This window comes from Triturus cristatus, chromosome 2_2 (assembly GCF_964204655.1).
Source record: "Triturus cristatus chromosome 2_2, aTriCri1.1, whole genome shotgun sequence".
Taxonomy (NCBI): domain Eukaryota; kingdom Metazoa; phylum Chordata; class Amphibia; order Caudata; family Salamandridae; genus Triturus; species Triturus cristatus.
The window spans coordinates 831,203,260-831,223,193 of record NC_140582.1 but is presented as its reverse complement, the minus strand read 5'-3'; the positions used below and the strand labels follow the sequence as shown (position 1 = coordinate 831,223,193).

General features: G+C 42.1%; 1 protein-coding gene across 3 annotated transcripts in view; it reads left to right on the top strand.

Annotated features, from left to right (window-relative positions):
* Positions 1-19,934, top strand: part of GNPDA2 (glucosamine-6-phosphate deaminase 2) — a 143,346-nt gene that overhangs the window by 88,543 nt on the left and 34,869 nt on the right. For 2 of the 3 annotated variants that reach the window (XR_014978189.1, XM_085642163.1), the window contains exon 3: positions 14,696-14,797. Coding sequence is in view for 1 of the 3 variants with exons in the window: in XM_085642163.1 (XP_085498289.1) it covers positions 14,696-14,797 (102 nt within the window). In the remaining 2 variants the exon portion in view is untranslated. Of the gene's footprint in view, positions 1-14,695; positions 14,798-19,934 lie in introns of those variants that run through there. The other variant, XM_085642164.1, reaches the window with a different exon arrangement.

The window sequence follows — 19,934 nt, the reverse complement described above, 5'->3', positions numbered from 1 at the left end:
TTGAATTTTGTCTCTGACTCGACAAGCATAAGCCTCATTTATCAACCCTGGTGCACCCAATTCCTTTGTTGAGCAATGCATGGCCAACTGCTATTCTCAGCTCACGTCCACCCACAATAAAAAGGAATGATGAGATGTGGCCTATTGGCTAGAGCTGCCAACCTGGGGACCCAGATTTGAATCCTAACTTTAGCACTTGGCTTAACATTTTGTGATATTAGGCAAATTACTTTCTCTCTGTGTGCCTCAAAATGAGAAATGTAATGTGTAAAAAGTATTTGTGTAATCCCTACGGGATGTACACAATCTTGTAGATCGTATCCCAACTCCTCCATGTAATATACAGCTCTCTGTGCTTTCTAGCTAGGTTTGTACTAAATAAATACTAATACATACATAGAGTACACACATCTTTGTTGCGGACCACAGCCTGTGCATAAAGCCCCTAAGGTCCGACTATCTTGGATAGTTGAATTTACCATCTTTTAAATAGTAGATAATGGAAGTTCCCATAGTTCCTGAATTATGCAGATTCATTGTCATGTAGCCATTTAAAGCAGATGTTGTCTGACCGTAGCTTCCTGAGAACTATCATAGTGTCAAGTCATCCGACTAATGACATAGATATAACACCTGATGCTACATTTGGCTGGGTCACATGTCTACTTTTCACCATGTAAAGGTTTAATAAGAACAAATACAGACATTTAGCCAAAATAGTGTTGTCTGAATTGACATCCTTTTACTTTATATGTTCATAAGGAAATGTCTAGGACGTACACTTTGAAGGACATATTCTATCACAGACATTCCTGACCTCATGTCAGAAATACCAATTTCTGATATGATTTAGTATTTAAGGATTGCTACTTTACCACTTGTCAGGAGAGGTCCTTTGCTCAGAGCAAAAGATCACACAAGATTGTATAAGAGAATGTCCCACCTACTGCCAGCACACTTTGCAGATGCTACATCTCACCTGAAGTTGATAAAGCCGAATCCCAGAGGAAGACCGTAGCATGTGATTGCCTTTCGCAGGGAATTTTGACTTCGAAGCCTCCACTGATTAGGACAGCCTTTGCTGTCAACAAGGTATGCAGTACATCTCTGCTCCCTAAGAAACTCTAGATTGCAAGTTGCTCTGCCTTCCATACTTCTTTAGTGTACTATATGGGATACAGAAAGAGCTTGCAGTGGCGGAGCATCTTTAATTCCAACATCTTTTAGCAAGAATAATAAACATCTGAAATTAAAGTTTTTGATTTCAAGTCTCAAAAACAACAGTAGACGGCCAGTGTTTTCACTACACAAATGAGTGCGTTCTGATAGACGTCGTCATGGTTTGTTTCAATTGGACCCACAGACCTGGAAAAGTGATTGCTAAAAAGAAAGTACTGTCCTGGAAAGTAGGTATCCTGCTGGCAGAGGTGGCTTGGTAGCCCAAGCCATGCAGGCATTACAACGTTAACATAATGCACACCCAATTAAGCTGCTAATTTTTCCTTTTCGACTATATAAAAAGGTGTACTGTTAGCTGGTAGGATAGCTCGTTGTATTAATTCATTTTCAGAGGTGTGAGTGAGTGTACAACCTCACGGTCATGGGTGGCAGGCTTTTCTAGTATGCTTTACCTTTTTTATTTTTTTTATTGATGGGAGAAAGACTTCGATGATGTAACATATGCTTGTCACAGCACTGTGAAGCTGCGGGATTTTGATGGTGAGTGCTATGTAAATAAAAAATTGTATGCTGAGACAAAAAGTTGTATACAATTTCAATAAACTTTGTGTAAAAGCAACATGTCCTAGATTTGAATAGGACAAGGCCATATGAAATGTGGTTGGAATTTAAAACATTGTCCCTCAGTGACAAATAAAAACAAGCATTGGCATAGCCAATAGGTTTCGCCTTTGGGACCTTATAAGTGTTTAGCCATGAAACACTTGAGATTTTTGCACCAAGGATATTGTGATGGATAACTAAACACTTATAAGGTCCCAAAGGCATGACCTATTGGCTATGCCTGATTTATGTTGGTGAAGGAAGTCCTTTGCTGACTCGCAAACTTGGTTGAAAACTTGGTTAAGGGAGAGAGTAGGAACTGAAGTATAACCCAGAGATTGTAATTTAGGTGAGGCTGATAGTTCGAAGTCTTCCATTGCTAGGACATTTAAAAGAGAGGGGTTCAAATTGATGTCAAGCCTAGATGAAATTCTAATGTTTGCAGAATTCTGGAGCTTGGCTCCAAACTTTTCAGCGTCTAAAGCACTGCTACATATATTCAGAATATAGCTTTTCATTATCTTATTATAGACTTTAGAATGTGTAAATGCTAAATTGATCTATTAAAAAAAATAGGAGAATGTCTATGAGCTTATTGCCTGGTGTTGGTTCAAATAACCATCCTGATAGTACCTTGTGCAAGTGCTCGAAGTCTCTGTCCTATCTCATCACAGTGTATCCCAAGTTGGAAAATTTGAAGGAGTGCGTTAATTTATGTTGCGCCAGAATTCAGGTACTACACAGTCTTAGACCCCTTATTTAGTATTCGACGATTACAAATGTCATACCAAACTGTGTTGTTTATAATGTCTGACAAATAACAACGTATAATGACTATAACAATTGTGATGTAACCTGAATGTCCCCTTTGGCTATGATGACATTTTAAAAAAAAGTGTTTAATAAGTATGGTGCACTAAAATAATGAAACTTAAACTTGTCCGGCGAATTTAAACAATCAGCACAATTTCGCAGTTTCGTTTACAAAACTTACATGACTGTGAGCCAACTGATCAGTGGAGAAAGTACATTTCTTGGTGCCTGTGTACGGAGTCTATACTGTTTCTGCACCAGTCGGTTACTATAAATTACACTGTTGCATTTAGTATTAACTATGCACTTTTTTAATAATGAAACATATATCCTGCATTTCGTGTAATTAACTCTTTACACAGAACATAAGAATATATTTTTATTTTCTTCAATCTCACAGCACTTGAACTGTCATCCACAGGTCTGCTTCAGAATTTCACAGTGTGTTAAACAAATTGAATGGCCGTGGAAAAACCGTCATATCCCCCAAAATTGAGATTTTTTTTCCTTTGTAGAAGGATTATGGGGATGCGGCGGAGTGACCTACATGACTCATTCTGAAATTAAATACATCTTGCACTGACTTTTGGTGTTAATGAACACCGCACCTCACAGACGTGCCTCACAAATTCAGTCTGTCACGAAAACAAATTCCAAGGCTGCTTCTAGTGTTGGCCCGGTCTGTGCCATTTTCTCACTCCTTTCTCAGTTTCTGTAAAAGTTACCACAAGGCCTCTGACTTCGTGCCAGCACATCTCGATGGAGCAATCGAAAGGCCGAAATGAATGAAAAAATGGAACTCTGGCCTTTAGTAGGCTGGAGGGGGCCAAAGGGCAAGCCAGAGAGAAGGCGGATTGTTACCCCATATGTTTGGGCCATTGACGCCGGGGGCACGGGGCTGGCATGACTCACGCTGTGATTCTTAAAAATAGATTCAGTATCTGCCTGTGCTCCCAGCAGCAACATTGACGGCTGCGGCTGTTTACAGGCGCCAGGCCACTCAAAGATGGCGCTTCCAACCTGCAATCCTCTGAGCTGAGAACTCCGACAGAGACCAACATGAATGATTTCAACATAGTCAGCGAAACCTTGACAAGCTAGAAGAAAGCCTAGGAAGAGCTACCTCAGGGGTCGGGGAAGGCGGGAACGGATGAGGTAAGCTCGCTAGTGGTGCGCGCGCGCTTAGGAGAGGGAGCAGCCCATTTGTTTTCAATTATCGCACCCACGTCTGGGCACGATAATTGAAAACAGATGTGGCCCGTGCGCGTAACCGCAAGCCTTAGGCCGTGGGCGGTTACATTGGCTGGGAAAGGCAGGACATGCGCCCGCCTATACCCATTTGCGTGCTGTCTTTTAAGGAAGGCACACACAAAGGCAAATGGAGTGTCAGGACTTCGCGCACGAGAGAGCAAGCTCGTGCTCGAAGTGCTGGTCAGCTCCAAAAGGACGTATCCTTAGAGCACCACATGCGCGCTGTGCTAAGGCTCGACCTAACTAGATTAGATAACCACAGGGTTTTCCAAATGGACTCGGTTGCGTATTCTGCAGGCAGGCCTGTTATAAGAAGATACAGTTTATGTACATTGTAGCAACTCTATCTGCTAAATAGGTCTGTGTGCTTTGAGGAGACAACAGGGGAAAACAAAAGTGGGTGTGATTTGGGATATCGCCAATATTACAAACCTTTGAAATGCTAACTCCACACAGCGACCAAAATGCAAGTTACCCTCGCCAGAACACAACAGTCCCCACGCGTTCCAACACCGAAAGAAAGGAGGCCCTGGGAAGATCTGCAGTGCTCACCCTGCAGTGCACCTACTGTCCAGGAGGAGCCTCCTGCTCAGGTTGCACGTGATTGTAGCGCTGGGCAGAACATGCATGTCGACCCCTTCCATGTCGCTGTTGATGAAGTTCCAGGGGCTGCTGGATTCCAAGGAGGTGCTGCGCAGAAGCCCATTCTCTAGCTGCTGGTCCTCTGCCGCAGAGATGCCATCCCCTCTCTTCATGTAACGAAAATTGCGAAGGGCGGCTTCTTACCAGCACAACAGAGACCGAAATGAAGCAGAAGAAGCAAGGTCCCAGCTGCTGCCTCACTGTTTCCTTTGCAGGTGACTGGGGCAGTTCTCACGCCCTCTCGCCATGAAACTGATAGCAGAACAGATGTATTTAATTAACACTGCGTCCGCTTCGCACGCCGCACCCAAAAGAAATGTAAGTACGGCGAGATGCATGTAAACAAATCCATATTTCACAGAGTAATTTGACTGGGGCATTTCACACGCGCGCTCGGCATGAAACTTAAAGCAGAACAATGGCCTGCGCAGATGTTTTTAATAATCACGGCACTCGCTTTGCGCGTATTTCCCAAAAAAATGGATATACAGCAGAAGAATGGCGCAGATGTATTTTGGTGCCCGCTTCGCACATCTCCCCCAAAAAATGTAAATACGGCAAGATGCATGTAAATAAAGCCGTGTTTGACACTGTAATTGAAAATAACAAGGGGAAGTTGCCATCACATGCCGTACAGTGTGATGGCCAAACAAAAGGCTCTTTGAGTGAAATCGCCATGGATAGAATGAAGCATGTTAAGGAGGGGCATTTACACAAATGCACTAATAGCAAGCCAGCATTTCTGAATGCCACAGATAGTAACCAATGGCATTCGGTGGGTTTGCCAAACCTCACAAAACAGAAATAACAGGTCGATCGAAGCTCGACCTAAAAAGGGTGATTACATGTCTCCGAGGTGCTATCGCCCTATTTCACTTATTGATAGCACAATCGATTTTATGTTGAAGAGTGGAGTTCGGCAGGGGTGCATACTGGAACCCTTGCGTTTTATTATTCACATAAATGGTTAGCAGCCCACCTAACTTCCGCCTGATGAGATATACCCAGAATAGATTGCACTTTGGCATCAGCCCTACTATACGCAGATGACGCAGTCGTCCTAGCTCTTACTCCTATTGCACCGAGACAGCAGGTGGAGCGTTTTGCTATTTTCATGCAAGATCTCGACTTAAACACTAATTATACAAAGTCGCACATCATGTCCTGTGGACCTGGTAAAATATAGTTAAATAAAATTACAATCAAGGGGCAAGCATTAACGAGTGCTGATAAATTTAGGCTTGACTTTTAGTGCCTCAGGGTTTTAGAACACTCAGTTCACCCATTCTAGCTATAAACTTAGTAGAACTGCAGGGACAGTTTGTAATCTTATCAGACCAGGCTTTAGTGGGACAGTGTTGCCAGTACTGAAGGTGTATAACTCTCAGTGCATCCATGCAGTTACTTATAGAGCAGGAGTATGTGGTTTTATTGAAAGCTGCTACTTGCAGACTGAGGAAAACCAAGTTCTCCTTCGGATGATAAACTTACCTCCTACTACCTCTAGTTTTATCATTCACTCTGAATTAAATCAGGGGTTTATATCCTACAAGGTCCAAATGGCACCTCTTTTCCTATGGGTTAGCGTCTGGACGAACCCTGCCGCAACGTTATGTATGGATATCACCCTTGATTGTCTCAGCCTGCATAAGGCTTTTTCTATCCCATGGCTAAGATATGTTCGTGAGACTTTTGAATCCTGGGTCTTTCTTCATTCGTGACTGAACCCAGTAGTATATCTAAAGCTGATAAAACAGCGATCAAAGCAACATTTCTTGAGCACTTTGAAGACTGAAGAATGAAAAACGAGCTAGCCAAACACTCAGTATTGAATTATTATAGATTTTTAGCCTTAGGCGAACTTCCAATGTACTTATCTTTAAATTGTACACAATGAGAGCGATCACTTCTTTTTCGCTTTAGGACTGGCTCAATATATTGGTCTTTGTGTTTTAACAGCCTCCAAGATCCAGAGGGAAACCTAGTATCTGCTTCCCCCTGTGGTAATCAATCTGCACAATCACTTCTGCACTTTGTTCTTTTGCAATTTGCAGAGCCTACCACGTAAGCCCCAAGCCCTTGTTACGTTAACTAGGGCTCCAGCAGTGTAGAGTAGCTCTGCTCCACTTAGTCTCTAGGCTCGCTTGAAACTTGTTATCATGTTTGTGCCTCTTTGAAAGCGGCCATCCGGGCTAGAAAAACTATGATAGTATAATTGCACTGTCTTTATTGTCTTGTTTTACTGTATTATTTTATACTCATTGAATGTATTTATCTGGTAAATGTATGTCCTAGGTCTCAAGGCGACTAAATATATATTAGTACGCGTTCAAGGAGATTAACCTTTGGTGTCAGCTTATGTTCAGGTAGACCTGGTTCTTGTTGAATTTATTCCTAAATGAAGGTATAATGTTGAGGCATCCCTTTCAACTTTCACGCCAAGAGGAGTACATAGCGGACCCTTTTTGAGGTTGTTATTCGCTGATTTATGGAGTTTTAAGGGGGGGTGCTAAGGATAGTTTTTTAAACTATCTTAACAATTGTGCAATAGGTTTACATTTTATGCGAAATTATGAATTCGTACTGTATTTCATGTACGTTTATGGTCTATTTTAATTCGACTGAATAAGGATTTGAATTTGGATTTGACTGCCCCTGTTACATGTGTTGTTACTCAGTATGTGTTATTTACAGTTTGTAAGCACTATTTTGTTAATGACTTTATCCTAGCTGCTGTTGCAGGCACAACACCCTCTCCTGCTTCCACAAAGCGGAGTCCACGTGTTTTCCTGACTCAGCCTGGCTCCCAAACCATGGCTGCTACGCTATAGCTTTTAAAGACTCTCCTTCCCCTTCCACGGACAGCGTCTACATGGTATCTTTTGTATTTTTTTTTTAAGCAGCGTGGACCACCGCGCTTCAGCTTAAACAATGGCGGCCTTGCACAACACTACTTGCCGGCCCTCATCTCTGAGCTCGCTGCATTGATTTCTCAGCGTCATTTTAAATTAGTAGTTTTCATTTAGATAGCGCAGGTGTCCAGGCACTTGAGGGAATTTAAAAGATCAGGCCATAATCACAAGATGTAGAGCCAACACCAGACTCGAACATGGATCCAAAGTCGGCAGTTCTGGCCGCTGCACCATATCCTTTCCCTAACCATATTGCACTTAGGTGATCAACAGAGGTCACCTGGGACACACAGTGACAACCTGTGGTAGTTCACCCTTTCACTGCTTTGTGCACAGTAGAACAGTAAATGTTGCTGTACCCACAATGTGCTGCATTTCTAAATACTTATAAGGTCCCAAAGGCAAGACCGATTTCATTGCAAATGCTTGTTATTTTTTATGGTTACTGGGACTTTACGCGTTGTTTGCTTTGTATATTTGTAAAATCACCTTTCTTTTACCGTTCCCATCTGATTTTGAAAAACGTGTTCCTGTATTGTATACTTGCTAGTTGTCCTTAGGACACCCCCATCCTCTTCACAGGATATTTGTGAGCTCCTGACAACCCCTACACTGGCCAATAACCAAATTATTCTATTGATTTTACTACACTTTCCCAAACTACACTTTGATTCATTCATGACTTGATGTTCCGTGGTTGTGTTTTCTTTTTATGTTGTTGCTGCCTGTTTTATATCCATGCATACCAAGCTTTTAAACACATAACAAAATAAGCATGTTTTTAGTAGTAATCTAGTAATCCTCCAACTTACTTACAAAAACATGCGTTACCACTTGATTAGCTATCATATGAAGGATCAAGATATTTTTACAGTAACTACATCATTTACTGTTGTCAGGAGTGTGGTCTTTGCTTGGTATACGGTAAAGGCCCTGCTTTAGCAGTATTGCTTTGTATTACATTTTATCTGTTTTTTCTTTTGCTTTTTACTATTTGACCTTCATTGTTATTATACACTTATGGATTTATTGACACATTACAAAAAACTCTGACTTCTGTCTGAATGCTGACATCTTTCTTGCAATTGTGATAATTTGTTGCACTGTACCCTCACTCAGCACAACACCAACTAGTATGTACTTGGGCTTAACTATTCATCCACTTTTAACTACACAGTCAAGGGTGTGTAAAAGGACATGATTTTGTCACACACGGAATACTTGTGTCTTTGATATTGCTTGGTTGTCTCTCTTACTGCAAGGATTGGGGAGAAAGCCTGATAGTAGTCTTTGTGCTGTACGGTTAAAAAGTGAAAGGTTTAGTTTCAAACCGGTTTCTTCTTGTACATAATACATAGACAAGCGAGTGGTTTCTTAATAAAGCCTTATAGCCCGCCGTACAGGCTATACCGGCTATTAAAGGCCCGCTGCATCGTTAAAGGCCCGAGTCGAAGGCGAGGGACTTTAACAAGGCAGCGGGACTTTAATAGCCGGTATAGCCCAGCTACGAAGGGCTATAAGGCTATTAGAACATTCTGCCACTAGAGGGCAGAATGTTCTAACAAATAAAAGAAAAGCTTCAGGGAGTGCGAGGGGATTGAAATCCCCTCAGGCTCCCTGAAGCCTTTGTTCACAGCCAGAACTGTGAACAAAGAAGCATTGGAATGTTGGAGCTACGGGCTTATACCAGCCATTAAAAGCCCGGACGGAGCACTCCATTGTTTTCAATGGAGCTTCCAACATTACAATGTTCTAATAACCAATTAAATACCCAAGGTGATCTCCTGAAAATAGTTATTGCTCAAGATCATAAACTAAAAATGCTTTTTAAGTATAGACTTGTGCTGTCATTGCTCATCTCTAATGGATCACCTTCTGTCTGTCCCTTTGTCTGTAAACTACTTTAGAAAGTACACCAGCGAAGCCACTTTTACTAATCCTTCTGACATACCCGTTGCTAGCTTGTTCAGACTTTTTGAGGCTAGCCAACTACATTTCACTTCAAATGTCTCAAACATACATATTTGGATAGGTGCTTGTTTTGTCAGATGAATAATTTTACTTTGGATTTGCAGTTAGTTTGGATTTTTGGGGCTTTAGGGATGTGTTTGAAATAGTAGGTTTTTGTGTTTCTTGGAGTTTGGAAGTGTGTTGTAGGAGTGGGTAAAATATGTCAGATTCAGGATTGTCCTTACTATTAAAAGGAAGGCATTGGGGTTTTGGCATGACATGGCCAGGGCCTGCGCCTGACCACCTCCCCATTTGCTGACCCCCCCCCCCGGCCCACATTTTCCTTTTTCTTTTTTTTGCAGTGCTGCGGTACTGCTGCACAAGTCATACTCCAAAGTACCGCTGGAAAGTGCAAGCATTACTTTTTAATACTTGCAAAATCCCATGATGCTCTGCAGTCCTCCAGCAGTACCCTATGGGAGTGCCACACTGAGTCCCGCTGGACCTCAGGGGGAGACCTCGCTGAGTCCGTCAAGAGTACTGCGGTACCTACGGCACATTTTTTTTAAAAAAACAAGAAAAGATAATTGGGGCCCCTGCCTGCTTTCTGAGTTAATATCCAGCTTTTTGCCAAATTTAGAGTAATTCTGTTCAGCTGCTTTTTATGTATCACTTCCCAAAATTCCTATAGGAAATTGCATGGGACAGCCCCCTTTTCCTTAGCCCCAGCTTGATGGATTAGTTCAGTACAAAAGACTTTATTTCGGCAAGAATGCCATTAAAGTATAAATATAGATTGCATCAAACAGTAGAAGCACAATTGTTCCATAACAAAAATACATAAATGTATGTCAAGCATAAGCACTGGGCATCAGTAAATACAAATAACATAATTCTAAAGACCAAAAATAGCAATACACTTGAAACTAAAATATGTACTAAAACATTGATCGGAGCTTGCTTGCTTAAGTTTAGTCCGTTGGATACATAAAGCTTCAAACAGGCTGAGCCAAGGAGCAAAATGCATGGTCGGCTAATTTTCTGATATCGCCAATCTTCTTCAATGCCACATGCACCCCAAAAGTTAAGCAACGGTGGTTGCAAATAGTGGACGAGAATCCATTTTCAGAATTCTGAATTCTATCTGATGGTTAAGAGTGCCAAGCTGTTTGCAAATCGGTTTTAACCAGGACTGGCAATGTCCTTTATGGATCACCCCGAAACTTTCCAGGAAGGTGGTGAGGTGGATTAACTGTTTTTTCTTAAAGTTTTGCGAAGATTTGTCAAACTGCACCAAAGTTACTAGCACAGGTAACAACTTTCTTCCCATGAAAACTATGACCTAACTATAACTAGCCAGAGGCTACCAGTGGTATAAATGTATACAAATATATGTATAATAGCATTCAGGTGGGGTTATTCATGTTTTTTTTATTCTTTTATAAAAGAGAGGTACGGGTCGATGACATCCTATTAAAACACTGAAAAATGTGCAGCTGTAGCTAAAATAGGGAGTTTATAGGGTGCTGGGAAAGATTAAAAGGTATTTAGGAGTTGGTAGCAACAGTGAATTATTTAGACATTCTAAAACAATAAAAATAGATAATTTACATAAAATCAAGCATTAGCAAAGTCAAATGGTTGCGTCTTTGGGAACTGTTGGCTTTGTCAATGCCTTTTGGCGATGATGTACAGCATGAGCAAGTTGTTGTCCAGCATGGCCAGAAGTAAAGAATAAAAAAAAGGCCAAAAAAAGCATCAATGCTGTAGCTGCAGCAGTTGTATTAATTTATAGGTGCACATATATGTAATTATGCATGTACACTTAAAAATTGGCACAGGCACCATTTTTAGGTCTTGCCTAGGCAACACATGTGCTGTCTCTTCAAGACATGCCGTATCTACTCTGTGGGCTTTGTGCACTCCTGTCATTTTTCATTGGTTCCTGGTAGTGCCGCTCTTGCTTTTCTATGGTCCCTTTGTTGTCTTTGTCCTGCCTTGTAGTGTTTGGTTTACTCCCATGGAGCCTGCCTGTGTTACATGTTGTCTTACTCGTTTGTTTATTTATGGTTTGTCTGGGGCACAGTTTTTTTCTTTTGGCTTGTTCATCATTGCGGCTACATTTCCCACTCCGTTGATTGCTGCCTCCCTCCCCTTCCCTGCCCTCTCCCCTCCCGCCATGTTACTTTAGCACTGCCTCAGACCTTGGCACGTGACGTGTGGCATAAAGGCTTCACGTAAACTACTTTGTTCCTAGCTGTTGTGCTTCATCTTGCATCATTGCGGCCGCAGCTCCCGCTTCATTTCTTGTGGCCACCCTGCTTCATCTTTTATCATTGCAGCTGCATCTCCCACTCTGTTTTCGTTGCCCCAGGTCCCGTCCCTTACCCATCCCACCATGTTACTTTTTTGTTTAACCCCTTCGGTGCTCATGACGGAACGGTTCCGTCATGAGCGTCGGTTGAGCTGTGCTCATGACGGAACCGTTCCGTCATGACCACGCCCGCGCAAGCAACGGTCAGCACCGCGGGGGAAGCCGCCCCGCATGGAAGGGGTTAAGGAGCCTTATTATACTTTCCAGTGAAGTGGGTTTAGTAGCGTGTATTTTGGCAGACACCCCCATATACACCAGGCTTCTCCAACTGGTAGCTCTGAAGCTACTAGTAGCTCTCCAGCTGCCTGTGAGTAACTCTCCTGTGTGCAGCCCAGCCTAGTAAATAATGGATTTGCTTGGTTGAATTAATATAGGTACACCATAAATGTAAACCATACATTTGATATGAAAATGTATTTCTTTTCAGAACTCAATAGTTGGTGTTTGGAGATATTTAGTTAAATTTAGATCATATATTTAAAACTGAAATTGACAGATTAATCATGAGGCGCTGTGGAGGCTTATTACTAGTATAATTGCCTTGGTACTAAGGCACTGCAGCTATGACTGTTATGTATTACCCATGTAGATGCATTTTACATTGTCAAAGCTTTTTTTGTTTTTTTTGTTTTTCTGTTACATTATGGCAACTCTGCCTGTTGAACTGCGGTGATCACTGCTCATAATCTTGCATATGGTGGCCATGAATATAATCCCGCCCTGATGACATCACTATTACAACATTAATAATATTAGTAGCTCAGGATGATTTTGCTTGAGCATACGTAGCTCTTAGTACAGAAAAGGTTGGAGACACTTGGTATACACACAGAAGAGGGAGGACCTCCATAACTTGTTTCCTGCTATATACTCTTTATGGCGTTGATTGGCTGCGGCAGTAGAACCACAATACATCTATACCTTCCTATTGGCAAGCTGGATGTCTGCGTTCCTGCACCACCTTTGGTTGGTTCTGTGGAATAGAATCATTGAAAATTCCTGAACTTTGATTGGATGTGGTTACCCTGATTCTCCGGGAGGTGGAGTTCTTCCAGAAAGTGTGAATATTGATAGTGCATTGGTGGGGTGCAAAGAAGTTCTCCATATACTCACTTGTTGCAAATCTCCCAGGTGCTCTTCTCATATAGACTCGGTGTTGAGGAAGGAGATTAGGCAGAGTCCAATTTTCGACTCAATCACTTTGTTTAGAGCGTACGTAGTTGCCTTGGCAATATGGTTTCTGTTATCACCCTTGATCGCGTTACTGTTTGCAGTAAGGAATTAGAGGTGCCATCCGAATAGGTAGCTGCTGCAGACAAATGCTTTGCTTGACACTCACCATTCTTGTTAGGCACATGTGAGCGGGCTCAACAGTTTAATACTTTCCACTGTTCGCAATGGTTTACCTTTTTTCTATCTGCAGCTGCACTAGTAATGGATATGCCGTTTGTGTTGCTGTTGGCTCCAGCACACATTGCAGGGTAGAATGGGTGCTGTCTTTGTAAATAAGTTTTAACGTAGCATTCCTAGTTTTTCACAGACGGGTGGCTAATGATATTATGTGCAGAGGGTACTATTTTGATGCTGCTTCCATTTTCGATGTTTGCACATACAAGGACGGTTGGTTTGCCCATGACTGCTACACGTTCTGTTGCATGCGTTGAATCCTTGAATGGCCAACTAATGCATTTGAAGTGTTATGCATAATGTACTGCTCTAACGTTGCTCTCTTAAACGATCCCAAACCGCCCCTGCCATCCTTCATGATCTTGCTTCCTCTTTCCCGGGTCCACATCCTTGCAAAGAAAGGGAGCAGCAGGGTGTCCTTTGCAAAATATTTTAAACTGTGCGCACTTTAGATTCCATGTATCAAGCAAGCCTGTATTCCTGAATCAGACTGCACGACCCAGTGTGTAGTAAGTGTATAGCTATTCAATCCCTGGCGGCATAGCACCCAGGACAATGTGCCGCAGGGGTGAACACTTATCAGGTCCTATAGGCAAGACTTATTGGCTGTGCCAATGCTTGTTATCTTTTGCTATCTATCCTAGAGGGATTGGCAAATTATAAATTTTTTAAAAATAAGTACTATGACAGCGCTTTCTTAAGGCAGATATATTGGCAACAATCCCTTTCCTCCAATAATAAAATAAACAAATGCGGTGGGCATAGGGGCAACGGAGGAGTGGGTTGGGAGGAAGCAACATGGAGTGGATATAGGAGGGGAAAAGCACCCTAGGCAAAGCAACTTGGGGATGGAGAGAGAAGAACCCGAACTAGAAAGCAACACATCGTGGGGGGAGCAGAAATTTGGATTGGGAGGGAAGGAGTGCTCAAGAGAGAGCTAGCAGCAAGAAGGGCTGGTATTTGCCAGGGGCGGTGGAGAAGCATACTAGGGAGCTGGAAAACACATGCTCTATTTTGGAGTGCTTAATCAAAAAGAAAAAGTAGTTCCCTAAAAGTGAGTAGTGTAAGGCATGCCAATCATACAGGTGGTAAAGAGGCACAAAGAGAAGATGGGCAAGCTGGAACAAGGAAAGACACTAAATAAGAAGCAATTAAATTAGTGGCAATAAAGCCAACCAGTGGTAAGCAATGGGTGTCTGTACGCCCTTGTAAAGTCTTGGGAAGCACACAATAGGCATTTCAACAGAACAAAAAAAGGAATCCAAACTAAATGCAATCATAAGAAAAATCTGAAATAATGTTATACGAAGTAAATGTATGGGAATAAAAAGGATATATAACCACATATTGTTGACTATCTTTGTATTCTTGCCCCCTCATAATTGGGTGAGCACGCTCATACTGATGAGAGCAATGATGATTGTGTTAATTTATACTGTGGTGTCAGATTGTTTTACGCATAGCTGTTGTCTGATGAAAACTTCTTCTTGTTCAGCATTTCATAGACGATGCACAGTTATTGAACAGATTTAGCATTATGCTTTGTCTTTCTTCTTGTTTACAGGAAGCACACCATTGGGGAGCTACAGAAAGCTTATAGAATATCACAAGAGGGGAGACCTTTCTTTTAAATATGTAAAGACTTTCAACATGGATGAATATGTGGGTAGGTTATTTCTTATGATTTCAGTTATTTCCAAGGCACACCCTCTAACAAAAATAGACAAAACTGATTTTGAGTAGTTCTTTTTCATTTCTCATGCTACATGTTTGCAGGATGAACATAACAAACAAGCCAAATATTTCAAATCAGATCAAGGGGCATCGATAGAGGCTATTTAAACAATTGGTTTGTACAGTATTCTGTTACTTTTTTTTTAGAATAAATGCCATTTGTGAGTTTGAAATAATATTGTACCCAAAAGATCTATAATGTTTTGGGACATCATAGAAATGTTTACAAAAATTAATGTTTATTCTAGCCTTTTTATTTTGCAGCATACATACACAGATGACAAACTACTCCATGTCACTTGTGACACTTCTAACCAGTCCTGGCATTTTAGCCACAAGCATTTTGCCTGCTGCAATATTTGAGCCCATCCTTAAAGAGTTAAATGAGAAACAAAAAACTCTAAAAGGTAATGCAGTGCCTGCTGTTGTTTCAGGGATTCTACACATACACAGAACTATGCGCAGGAAAACAGGACCTCAGTGAATAGGGGTGTGCCAACCTACCACATCAGTACCCAAAATCCCAAACCGACTAGCTATAGTGTCTCATTTGTTCTCCTTCAAATATCACAGAGCTACAAATGATTAGACAACCCAGAACACAACATTCAAGAGACTCAGGAATAGTGGGAGTAAGACGTACTCTTTCGCTCACTCACTCATACTTGTCCATATTGAGAATAGGCAGAGTCACTGAAATAGTTCAAAATGTTTACTTTAACTATCCTGCTCTACAATACAGTATACGTGCCACTACTAGCCGCAAAATGCATGGACTCAGCACAGTTAGCATTGTTACAATTCCATAGAATACAAAGGGAGGAGTCATTTTATAAACACTGTGGAAATAAGGACTTTTAGGCCTAACCACCCTCCCCTAGACTAGAAGAAGTTTATTTTATAAAAAGGCCAATCTCTGGGCTTTGACAGCAGACCCTATACCTTAAAGCCTGGATGTAAGGTTTACATCATAGGAACAGCAGAGCTCTTCTCCATGGAACAGCTTTCTCCAAGTGTGTTAAAACAACATGCAACAACACAATATCAAAGCACGAGTCTTCAGTACTGCAGCTGTGTGTAGCATGTTACCTCTAGGTGCTAGGGACTGACCAGAACAGAATAACAAGGGGCATTGTTGATCAACCTTGCACATAGTGTACAGACTAAACTCCAGGAAAGGCAGAGCACGCGAAAGCAGCCCGTTCTCATGTGAAAGACACAAACAGTCTTGCAAAAATAAAAAGTCATATAGTAACGTGCGCAAAAGCAGAATCATGGGAACGAAGCTCATGCTAACTTAGCAATGTCGGCAATGTCCCCAGTCGACATACAACACCCTCCCCTTGGTAAGGTCATAGTACATAGACAAAGGACCAAACCACAGTTCAAAAGTCAAGCAGAGTTCAAAGCTTTCGAAAAAAAACAAATTGGAAAAAATTGGAAATAAAAAAAAAACATTTTTAGGTCTCGCTGAGCCAGCGCAGGCGTTGCTCTGCCAGAAATTTAGTGTGTGGGTTTTTCAAAGTGATGCCACAGGCTTTTGGTGGCCTAGCGCTTGCGTTCACGCGAGCGTGCATGCGCGCAGCCGCCATCTGTCTTTGATCGCGATCACTTTCACGGCCGCGCGGCCAATGCTTGTCCTTATTGTTTCCTTTCTCTCTAAGTCACTCTCCCCAATCATAGTGTGTGCATATCTCCTCTCATTCTAAAGTGTATATGTCCCTCCGAAAAATGACAAAGTAATGTGCCTGCCTTTACACATACAGTGTGTCTCCCAAGCATTGACAGCCCCATGCCATGTTCTTGTCGTGCTGGGTCCGTGATGCAGTGCTCTCCGTACCTTCAGTGTTTCTGCTCTTACCTCATTGTATAGCTGCACCAGACGGCTGATGCTCTCCTTCTCCACTTGCCAAGTCTCTCTTTTCGCAGGATCTTGCACTTCTGTTGCTTTTTACTGTACTTTTTCTTCCATCGCTCAAAGTTCTTCACGGGATCTGTGCGGTTGTTGAACCTAGAAGCTTTCTTGACTACTGGGGTAGCTGGTGTCTGCGAGTGAGTGGTCTCCATGCTGATATTTGGCGGAAAGCATAAAATCCAGTGCCCCTTTTACTCTCGAATGCTAAACACACATAAAGTACTCCAGTGCAGATACATCCATTCTACGCATTCCTCACTGCACCTGGGGCGTACCTGAGTCACAAGAGTAGCCATTTTAATAACAGGCAAGTCTCTGTAGTGATCAAAGCTGGTCGACGATTGCACAGGGCCCTGGACTATTATCTTCCTGACTCTGACATGGCTGCCTCCTTGAAGCATATGCGCTGCATGCTGATGTTAGAATCTCACAACGTGAGACAAAACTACTTCCACAACATGGCGCGCTCGAATGACGACAGCTTTATTAGTATCGTGGAATTGAACAGTACAGTAGTTCTGTACACCCTCTTCTCTTAACATCCCGGCTATGTAAGACAGCACAAGAGCAATTCTGATAAACCCCGGTTGTCACTACAAAATGTTTTTATGGCCTTGCTTACCTGGATGCAATCAATCAATGCATCCAGTGTATGGAACACAGCCTTCAAAAAACGCACCTGGGCACATTTGTGAAAAGAGAAGGGCAGACGTTAAGAAAAAACAAGCAGTGGCAAAGCCAATTGACCGTCTTTGGACCCATTCAACCGTGCCCTTCCAGTACCATTGTTATTGAGTTAGGGTGACCAGATTCTCAAAACAACAAGCATTGGCATAGCCAATAGGTCTCGCTTTTGGGATCTTATAAGTATTTAGTTAGCAGCATATCCTTGGTGCAACAACATTAACTGTTGCATGGTTAAACACTTATAAGGCCACAAAGGCGAGACCTATTGGCTATGCCAATGCTTGTTTTAATATTGTCAATCGTTAATATTGAAGGAGAGTTGCTTCTGGAATAGTAAAGTTATTATGAAAGAGGTCTTATGAAGGAGGTGGGAAGTCCATCAAGGTGTGTGAACCGAGGAATGCAATTCCCTCCAACAGATCATCCCTATCGTTGGTAGAAAAAAGGGATGACATCCAATTAAGTAAGTCGAAGGAACAAACATGCTTCTCATAATCGGAGGCCTCTAAAAGCATGAGTAGGCAACTTGCGTGATATTCGATGAAACTTTGTTGCAGGATGTTCTGCGCAGCCGCACAGAGATCCCATTCAGCCAATACTCCAAGTTCAGCTGCACGCGCCATACAGCCATCCCCAGAAAAAGCCTTGTTATGAGCCTCTAAAGGGCCCATCAACTGGATAAAATCCGGGACTTGACGTGACATGTTGGAGAGGCACACTTTCATTGCCCAATAAAAGGGGCATCGCTGACAGTAAAACACTGGTTGCACACAAGTAAAGTGGGCAAAGCGAAAAGTTTGTCCTTAACTGAAGCCAAGCGTTGCTAATGGCAAGGATCCAAAAACTTGTTGAATGCGATCATGGTACAGCTGCAATTGGCTTGGTCTGTGCAGTACCACAAGAGGAGCAACCATTACACAGCAGGAACAGGAGAAGCAGGATTCCAACACCTAACGCCAATATTAAGGGAAAACCTCCAAAGATGCTGGAAAAAATAGAATGAATAAAAGCCTGTATTACTCCAAATATCGTCTGAAAGGAAGTCACAAGACCAGATCCCACACGTTTAAAAAAATGTGCAAGGCCTTTCATGTCAGACGCATTAAATATTTGGTGTATTAGCTCCCAAAAATGTTGTGGGAGGTTGGTGTTCAGAAGGGACTGTATCTCACTAGAAGTCCCAGCCACCTGTAATTCGAAGGTCTCTCGGGCTGAAGTGAGAGACATCTCTTGTTGGAATATAAGCGCTTTCAGCCTGCTCAACTTGCCAAATTGAACTATCTAGACTCCCATGTGGGGGTGGAAAAAGCACATTGCTACAACAAGTTATGCCCTGGGAAACTTACTAAATACGGGACTCCTGCCCGCAAATCACAGCAGTCTTGGTTGTTCAAAATAAGAGAACTGCCATTTGTAAGCAATGTAAAAGCGGGAATTATTGACGAATTGGGGTCCCTTTAAAAAAACAAGCAAGATAGGGCGCTGACAAGTTACACGCGCTGTGCAACTTAACGTGTTTGCCAACCAGGGAATGTCCAATTGTGGAATCGCAGTCCTCCCCCTGTAAGAAAAACTTCCTTACTCTCCCTCTGACATCTGTTAGTGAAAGGTAGGGACCCCAATTCATGTAGATGTGCACTACCCAGTGGTTCAAAACAGCCAATCGGAAAATGTTGCATGCATTATTTAAATTTAAATAGCGAAAAAGAGAGAGATATAAGCCCATGAATTAACCAAACAGCAGAATCCGTTTCCGCTACCGAGAACGGCAAGGGCTCTAATTGTTCAATATGCAATAGTGTATATGTAGCATCTTTCATGGACGTAAATCAGTCAGATTAAATGGCCAAAACAAAGCAGTGGCATTTAAATAATCCCAAGGTACTTTTCCCATTTTAAAAGTCTGCAATGTCCAAGCAAATTGCATGACAGATCTTAATTGATTTTGACCATGACATAACACAGAAACATCACTTTGAATAAGATCAATAACAGATGAAACAATATTGTCTAACGTATACATGCGTGAGGAAAGTGTGTTAATGCTGCTGTCTACTAGGGCAAGGACTTTCTCTAAATTGGCTTGATCAATTTGGCGCAGACGAAAAGCAGCTTCAATCTGCAAAAGTTTCCAAATTTCATTGTAAGCGGCATAAATAAATCGTTTCGCTCTTGGATTCCTAGGCCATAAGATGAAATCAGCCAGATTGATGTCATGTGACAGCAGAGAAAGATGTTGCTTCACTGATGTCGGCGTGGAATGTTCCATCTATTGTTGGCATAACTTACCCACCAAATATGTGGTGACCGAATGTGTAACGGTATACTGAGGATCAGGTCTAGTCTGAATGAAACCGGACGTAACATTATAAAAACGCATATGATATGCATTTGTATTAGTTTGCCACACTAACCACCGGGAAGAATCAACTTAAGAGACATTGAAAGTGTAATTTTGAAATAAAGC